The following is an 8,832-nucleotide window of genomic DNA, read 5'->3' on the forward strand; positions in this document are numbered from 1 at the left end:
TGGAGGCATCAGCAGGTTAACGGCGTGGGGCTGAAGCGTTAAAGAAACTAACTGCAGGCAGTAAACCCACAGGAAGGAAATAACTTCTACACTGTGATTCGTCAAAAACCTCTTGCCATGTCTTCAATTCCTTTTCAAAACTTCAACACCTTTCAATCTCGAGGTCCGATGTAAATCTTCGAATGCTTGCAAAAAGGGGGAACTAGAGCTTAGCAGAAACCCCCCTCCCTCTGGAAAACAATATCCTCTTTTAAACCCAACCAGCCCCCAGTTTTTTCTGTTATCTCTGTGGTTTTAGTTTGGCACACAGAAAGTCTGCGGGGATGATTGTCTGGGCAGATGGTGCTCAGTGTGAGGACTAGGAGCTGAGTCGAGTCAGAGAGGGACAGACTCGGGTCCGTGATGGGATGCTGCAGCGTGACTCAGAGGCATACTGGAGTAGACGAGGTGGGCCCGGATGAGATAGAGCTCCTAGAACTCTCTGGAGACAGTCTGGGGTAAGGCACACATTTAAGTTTCTGTTTTAAAGAAAACAACTGAAATAGAAATGTCCTGGTGGGGAATTCACTCATGACTGAAAGAATTGCAGAGGATATTTGAGCAACACCACCGTTTCTTCAGCCTTCATGTGAATGTGGTAATCTCTACTGTTTTTTTTTTTTTTTACCTCACAGCTCCAGAGAATGTGCCATTTATTTTTGTTTAAATCAGATTTTGCATGTCATCAAGCTGTGGAGGAGGAAGCGGTGAAGGAAAAAGAGCCACTTCTTCTGTGTTTGTACATCATGTTCTAAAGCTAAAAACAAAATAAAACACAAGCCGCCTCCTGAGTAACCATTTTGAAATCTGGTGGGTGAAATAAAACCACGTCCTAGATATACATACCGATCAGAGCAATTTATTAAAGGTTCAGTTATCAATTAATTAAACACATGAAGAAAACACCTCCAGAGTGACAAATCATAAACTTATGGTTTCCGGTCAGAGCTTCTCCAGAACAATGAGGAGGGAGAACTAATTAGCTCCTATATTTACTTAATATGAACTTGGGAAGTTGGTGATGCTGCACTGATGTGCTTACCAGATTACTGCTAGACAGCGTCTGAAGCGTGGGGGCTTTAATAGATAGTCAGGGCGGGACAAATCCCCGCTGCTTCCAAAGCTGGGGGATTAGCAGAGGCTAAACTCAACTGTAGCCACCAGTGTTTGAGTGTGGCTGATAAATAGAACTCAAGACTACAGGTCATCCGTGTGATGAAGACGCACACTTGTGTGTAGATGCACAAATAGGTAGCTGTGCTAATGAATGTCTAAATAAAAAAACACTTATTGATTTTCATAGTGTGATGACTTGGATCAATGAGATTTGAATGGCCCTCCTCTTTCAGGAAGTGATGCGGTGTGTCTATCCATGTTGTTCAGACGGTGAGAAAGAAAGATGTACTCCTAAATTTTTAATCCTCCTTGGACACGAGTCACTATTTCTTGCTTTTTTTTTGTTCTTTTTTTGTTTAGTATTTTAAATTTGATAAAAAACATGCAAAAATCACAGTGGAAATGTAAAGAAAGAACAAAAATTCAATACTTCTGAGCTGGGAATATAAAATTAAGCCAAAGACGCACGAAGGTTATAAAATATTTAGTAATGAGGAAAAAAACTACTGCTTCTCCTCTCTCAGTGTAATCTGATTACATCTGCCAACAGAGTTGTCCAACATATGTTTCAGTCAATTTACATGATTATAATTTACCCTGGATTGTGGCCAATCACTATGTACTATAAAGTCAAAGGGCTTATAATCTCGTTACTGGGTTGAAATGGTGAAATGTGTAAATGTTTTTCTTCAGGGTGTGGAGTCTGGGAGAGACCAGACTTCAGCTGTCTGTGATGAACAGCAGAGACGAAGAGCAGCCTCCTCCTCCTCCTCCTCCGCCACGCCGCCACCCTTCAGTGCGACACCTGGAACAAGAGGTTAGTTACTGTGTGTGTCTGTGTTGTTGAAGTCAGTGATTCTGTCGTGCACTTTTCACCACAGGAAACACGATGCGGTGAGACTCACATCCATTGAGTGTCTGAAGTTTCCACCAAAGCTATTCTTTGTAATGAGGCCAGACACTTTGTGAACACACTGTGTGAATTTCCATGACAAACGTGAGATTTTGTTTTCCTCATTTGATGTGATTCAAAGTTAACAGGAAACGGAGGGAGGAAACGCTGCTACACACACCAGAGGTTCACACTTATTTCCACTTTAATGATTAACACTCCAAATAAGACGCATCCAAGCCCTGTGAGATTGTACAACGTGTTCCTCAAACAATGACCAGAGACTTGCAACAGTGATTCCAACTCCAACATGCTGAGTATTACATGACTCAGAACTCTGTGAGACATGTGACCACATGTGACATGAAGAGGCAGATCATTATTAATAACAGCTGAAAGAAAATTTAGTCCAACCTTCAGCATGTGTTACTGGCAAAATATTTTGTGTATCAGCTTTTTGCAAATAACAAAATCAAACAAGTATAATTAAATACAACAAACGTAAGACTGGTTGCATTGATTTTACTTCATTGAGCTACAAATGTTCTTGTACTATCGGGTTTTTTACAGTTGAGAAATTCTATATTTGTCAGTAAACCCTGAATAAAATGGGAGGTGGAAACCGTGGCGTCTATGTCTATCCCGTGACACACTGGGCTGAGGCGTCTTTGTGCCTGTAGGTCGTGCTGTGGGGCAGGAGCAGAGACGAGCTGCACCACAGGATTTACTCTGAGCAGCACATCAGAGACTGGGAGGGCCAACCCCCCCACATGTTTGGAGAGATCATTCACTCGTCTCTGGTGTCTCTCTACAACACCTACACACAGGTAACACGCTACACACATGGGACGCTGCAGGATGTCAGGAGGTGCGGCTTCATGGGTTCAAATAAACTCTTATCTGATCATGGATCTGTGTTTCCACAGGGAACCACTGAACACTTCCTGGTGCTGTTTTCATTCCACCTGCTCATCCTGTCCCTGGACCACTCTAGACAGGAGTTCATTTATCATGTAATGTTTGTTGAGTTTACTTTAAGAAATCTGCAACAAAATGTCAGCTAACAGAAACATTCTCTACTTTAAAGAGATGCTGAACATAAATTCTTGGTTAACTGGCTTTAAGCTACGTTCCCAAGCTCCAGACAGCAGACAGTTCCTGTTTGACGAACACAGCATTTAGCCGCTAAAGATACAGATTTATAAACTAATCTACAATTATAAACTAACATAAAAAGGGCAAATTAATAATGGATTATCATTCATCAGGCAAACAGACACTCTAATCCCATGCTGATTAATCAAAAGGAACATAATCCTTCCTACCTAAAATCTAAGTTATGTAATAAATTATTGCCGTCATGTCTAACTATGCTAATTTCTATCCTGCTATAATATAACAAACATTGTCGCAACTGATCCAAGTCTGATCGAAAGGTTTTAACATAGAGGTGCTGAGCTTACGGACACAGTGTGTTGAATATGTGTGCTGAAAAAAAAGTGTGTGAAATTTATGTCAGGATTTGCATTTTCATTCCATTCCAAGTTATTTCCTGTAGCTTCACATTTGATGAGGTCATCTAACCGTCAGCAAGAATTGTTATTTTCCCAAAATGTCCAACTTCTTCCTTTAACTGGTGTGAATTAATTCAACAACAACATGATGGAACATTTAAACAACGTGATGATAATGTTACAGCTGTCAGGGTGATCTGTGCTCCAGCACAGAATGACATGATCCTGTGAAAACGAATAGTTAAATTAATACAACGTGGGCTGATATACAGTATGCTAAATTTGTTTCCTACTATAGTTCCCAGCTCTAAGAACAATGCAGCTAAGTGTAATTTGTTTTGGAGACTCCCTCCATGGCACATTCAAATTTCAAAGCTGACATCTCATTTTTAAATACCGGTAGCTCATCTCAGGTTTTCATTTGGACTTACTAAAGATAACAATGCATTCAGATTGTCACCTTAAATCAGCAGGAACAGGTCTATAGATTTAACAAACAGTAGCCTGTGAGTGTTTAATACAACTAGACATGTTTTTATTCTCTGAGCGCTGTCTTTTCTTACCTCACAGGGCATCCTCCCTCTGTCTGGACTGTCCTTGCAGAGTGTGTCTCTGAACCCTGACACGTCACAGTCGCCACACATGTTTGAGATCAGCAGTGAGTAGATTTAGTTTGAATCAGACATGGTCACACAGATCTAAGACCTGAATGTGATGACTATTATTTTCTCTTTCATCCAGATCCAATGATGGACTCTAAGGTCTTCATATGCCCAACGGCAGCAGAGTCGCAGAAATGGATGCAACACATAGAGGACAGGAGACAGAAGTCAATGTCACAGTCCATGAGCCCTTCCCAATCTGTCCTCTCCTATCTAGTAAAGACTGATCTCTGTTTCCACCTGCGTGAAAACTCATTCTGTTGAACTCGTAACTTAAGTTTTATTTCTTTTCTACAGTTACCCTGCAATCAGCCCTGGAAAAGAGAGGAACTGAAAAAGTACATCCTACATGCTCCGATACGGCAGTGGGAGGGCTCGCCGATTCAACACATGGGCCAACCAGGATGCCTATCAGTGGTCCACATCAGCAGCAAACAGAGACAGGTATTCATCACATCCTAGGTGTCCGGAGAATCCAACCTTGATTTTAAGGTGTAAGATTTTCTTGCACTTATGTGAAGTCTGTTTGTTAAAAAAAAAAAGAACATTCATTCATTTGTCCTCTCAGTTATTTTAATTTGTGTTAAGTAATTATGTTAGGTTTCCCGAAAGTTCTAAATATGCATTTTACACTGATTACACCACTGCTGCCACCATCTCAACCAAGTTCAGCTCATTTGCACAACCAAAAAACCTAATGTGTCAGCATGAAAAGATAAAAAAAATTCCAACACCTGCATTTTACAGGAAATGACACAGAAGAGATTTTTTACTTCAGTTCTTTCCTTCTATTCTTTATACTTCATACTAGACAAACCACAGCTTTACTACGTCTCATCTGTCATAAAGTACTGTTTCTCATCAACTATTCTGAAGTGAATACATGTGTGGGTTTGTTTGCGTTCACCATTTTGTTCTTTTGTTGGGTTTCATGCAGATTTGACCTGCTGGCACACTCTGAGCTCTTAGGGACACTCGTATTTATTTAACAGAGACTCAAAGTGATGTGGAAATCATTTATACCAAGTTACTCGCTTATCTCATGTAATATCATAATCCCAACAGATTATGATAACATTATACTCCCCAAACTCCGAAGTAATATCTGGGAACATGGTGACATTGACAAAGTCTGATGTGGCAAGACGTACCAGCAGCTGGAGAATGCAACATGTTGTTAAAGGCTAGCAGGTCAAATACCAAGGTGTTAGCAATAATCTCTCAGTGAACAGGAAATAATTACCATACCCTGGATTTGCTTTCAACAGGAATTATCTTAGTTTCTCTATTTTTATGGCGACAGAGCCATGTTAGCACATCTCAGCAGTGAACCAACAGAGTAACATTAATGTGACATCTCTCAATGATGTCATTCTTCCTGCAGTGTTGATTTGTTTGTTTATCCGTCTGTTTATCTGTATGTTTGACAATTAGCATGATTACATAAAAAATGATTTTCATTAAACTGTGGATTACAGTAGACCCATTATATGTTGGAGTGAATCCTGGGAAAAGTCTTGATTTTATTTTCTTCCTTTCTTTATCATTGCTTTTCCAACATTTCTAACCATTACCCATAAACTATTAGACAGATTTGGTTGAAACTTGGTGAAAAGCCATTAAAACTCGGAGTGGAGTGTGGAAACTTTGCTGCTTTTTCACATTGTCCTTTTGAACGATTGATGTGAAATATGTAACATATTGTTGTGAAACTGTGAATGGGTGGGACATATACCACACACAGCCTGGAAGAAATCCCTGTATATCATCTCACAGTCATAGCTTTTAGGCAAATGGACAGAAAGAGAAAACTCTGCTGCCTGAATGAAATGATGTATTCAGGCAGACACAAAATGCTAAACAAACTTGTATTAAGGCTAAACCAAAAGTAACCGTTCCCAGTTCTGTGCTGTACTTTATTTGTGAATTCATTTTCAATATTTAGTTAATATGAATGCATTATAATCTTAAAAACAATTACATTATATATATTTTTAATATTGTACAGAAAAAACGTTGCCATTTTGTGTTCAGCCCTTTCTTCTGCATTGTGGGTAACGGGGGTTGCTATGAGCTACTAATAAATTTTATATATAATATGTTTTTATTCCTATTGAATGTTAAAAAAACCATGATATTCTGTGCTTTTAAGGGTTTACTAGTGATTTTGCGATTCCAATATTTGTGGCGAACAGACACAAAGGCGAGCAAAATTATGTAAATTGGATGTTTATTTTTCTGTGAATTTTTATTGAAAACTGACGCATAGTTGAGAACGACGTAACTCGAACTGACGTAAACTTGAGGTTTACCTGTGCAGTGTTATAGAGAACATCATTTATTTGTACCGGTATGTTATCTGATAAAATTTGGACCTATTCTTGCAGGGACTCCAAGAAAGGCTGATGGTTCTCTTCCCTCAAGACATCCTGCTGCTTTCAGTGGACAATAAGCGTCACAATATAAGATATGAGGTATTGTAAAATAAATGAATGAATCAATCAATGAATCAATCAATTAATACTTTAATAATTTAAAAATGTCTCTATGGGGAACATCCCCTTTCTAGCCAGTGAACCACGTTCAGCAAACAATTTAATCTTGTTGTGTTGAACTCTATCATGGGTGGACTGTTTTGTAACTCTTCCTTCACACCTCCATCCCATCACATTCAGATTGGGTCTGAATTAAGATTATTTGTTTCATCGAAGAGGAAATGCCTCCCCAGAGTAATATTCTTTCCTGTCTGTAACAGGGCAGGTTGCCCCGACACAGCATCAGAGCGGTGGAGAGGTCAGGTTTGCCTGGACAGATGGAGTTTGAGCTAATAGGTACACAATACAAACACTAACACTTGTTATTATTATTATTATTATTATTATTATTATTAGCTGAACACAGCATTATTTATATACTGTATACCACCTAAATGTAGTCAGACGGGCGCGTTCCATATGAAGGTTGTTGTGTTTCAGGTGAGTTGATGGAGCCTCTGCTGGTGTCCTGTGCCCGTCAGGAGGATTACTGGAACTGGATATTTCAATTACAAAAGGTCAGATTGTGCAATATCACTACTCTTGAACTGTGTTTAGGAAAGATTCATGTTTAGGGTGTTAAACAGGCTGAAAGAATATGCAACATGAGGTTTTTGTCATCAATTCATCCACTGTGAAAAACATTGAGCTTTAATTCAGCTTCAGCGTTTTTTTTTTTTTTTCTTCATTAATTTCACTTAATATTTAGGTTAATTTAGTCCGATAAAGGTATCAGCCTTTTGGAGGATACTGTGATACAATTTAAAGGACGAAAATGGCTTTGCTTGTTTTTGCCAGATGTCACATGAAGGCGTACTATCTAGCATTTTGCACACAAAAGAAAATAGGATTTAAAATGTCTATGAGATTTAAAACAGTGCATCATATGATCACATATAATGAAGTAGATGATGCTCATAGCACCAAACACACAGAGAAGAAGTTCCCTTTGTTTTAGCAGCAGGTGCTTTTGTTTGATTCTGTTGGCAGTCCAGATACAAACCTGCTGTCCCCAAAACAGACAATAGTGAGTGAGAATTGGTTGAACATGAAGAACCAGATATTTCCTGGTGGTGCTGGTTCTGAAGTGAAAACAGCTGAAAAGGTGGCACCATGGGTTATCTTTGGTTTTACCAGTAATGATTCTGGTGTCAGACTTAAGCTGGTCAGACAATCACTGGTTCATGGTGTTTACTAAGTGTTGTGTCGACGACAGGCCCTTAACTAATAAGTACTTCATAGTTCTGTGCTAGTAGTAACAGTAATAGCAATCGAGTTTTATCTGGCTCCTCTAAACCTGTGTGATTGATTTTTTTTTAGGTTCATTATCTCTTTCAGCTTTTTCTTAAACCAGACTTTACTCCTTAGGCTCTCAATTTTTGTTTCTTTGTGTTTGATGTGTAGCTGGCAAAAAACTAATCACTAGATCAAACAGAATGCTGCCAACCAACAGCTTTCCATGAGGCTTGTGTTTGCAAGAAACATTCACACGTGATAAGGTTGTGTCTGACAACTTAAATGTCAGGCAGTTTCAACATGATGTCTTTTGTCTGATGTGTAGCCAGACCAAAGCAGCCACATTACTGTGAGTCACGCTGCACCTCCAGTCATGCCAAAGCTGCAGAGGAGCAGGAAGGAGTCCCAGGAGCCCACAATAACAGCCAACCAATGTCACATCAATGGGCGCTGCTGACTCGACAGAAAGTCTGAACATCTGCTGTACTCATAAGATGTAAATATCACTTTTATGAATGATAGTGCTGCAGGAGGTTCTGATATTTTTATATTTTGGGGTTGATATTTGGTGTTTGAGGAACGGAGAAGATGCTTTTAGCCTTCTTTCATGTTGCGACAAACATGTGACTGAGGTCAAGGTCTAGACCATGACTGCAGAAACAATCAGAGTGTAGAGGTAAATGTTACCTAAAACAGAACTAAAGAAACTGTACATATGAAGTTTGATTCCTTTTCACAATAAAGTATTTAAACTAAACTCTAAAGAGCAATTTATTCAACACGAGGTAAACTGTATGCATCTGTATTTATTTCAGTGTTTAACATTTACAGCAGTTAGC

General features: G+C 39.2%; 1 protein-coding gene across 1 annotated transcript; it reads left to right on the plus strand.

Annotated features, from left to right (window-relative positions):
* The first annotated feature begins 119 nt into the window (after positions 1-119).
* On the plus strand, positions 120-8,712 carry LOC137610585 (probable pleckstrin homology domain-containing family N member 1). Its single transcript, XM_068338248.1, has 11 exons — positions 120-497; positions 1,849-1,972; positions 2,728-2,874; positions 2,974-3,060; positions 4,132-4,219; positions 4,303-4,439; positions 4,521-4,667; positions 6,611-6,697; positions 6,979-7,054; positions 7,199-7,275; positions 8,319-8,712. Exons 1-11 carry the CDS (start codon positions 403-405, stop codon positions 8,448-8,450), a joined length of 1,197 nt encoding a protein of 398 aa, XP_068194349.1. The 5' UTR covers positions 120-402; the 3' UTR covers positions 8,451-8,712.
* The last annotated feature ends 120 nt before the right edge of the window (positions 8,713-8,832 follow it).

This window comes from Antennarius striatus, chromosome 2, assembly GCF_040054535.1.
Source record: "Antennarius striatus isolate MH-2024 chromosome 2, ASM4005453v1, whole genome shotgun sequence".
Classification (NCBI taxonomy): domain Eukaryota; kingdom Metazoa; phylum Chordata; class Actinopteri; order Lophiiformes; family Antennariidae; genus Antennarius; species Antennarius striatus.

What these genes read in the sequence shown, in the direction of transcription:
- LOC137610585 (XM_068338248.1), top strand. Translation starts at nt 403, where the DNA reads ATGGGATGCTGCAGCGTGACTCAGAGGCATACTGGAGTAGACGAGGTG. An exon ending in TGCGACACCTGGAACAAGAG is followed by an intron (nt 1,973 to 2,727) that starts GTTAGTTACTGT and finishes TTGTGCCTGTAG; the next exon opens with GTCGTGCTGTGGGGCAGGAG. An exon ending in TCTACAACACCTACACACAG is followed by an intron (nt 2,875 to 2,973) that starts GTAACACGCTAC and finishes GTGTTTCCACAG; the next exon opens with GGAACCACTGAACACTTCCT.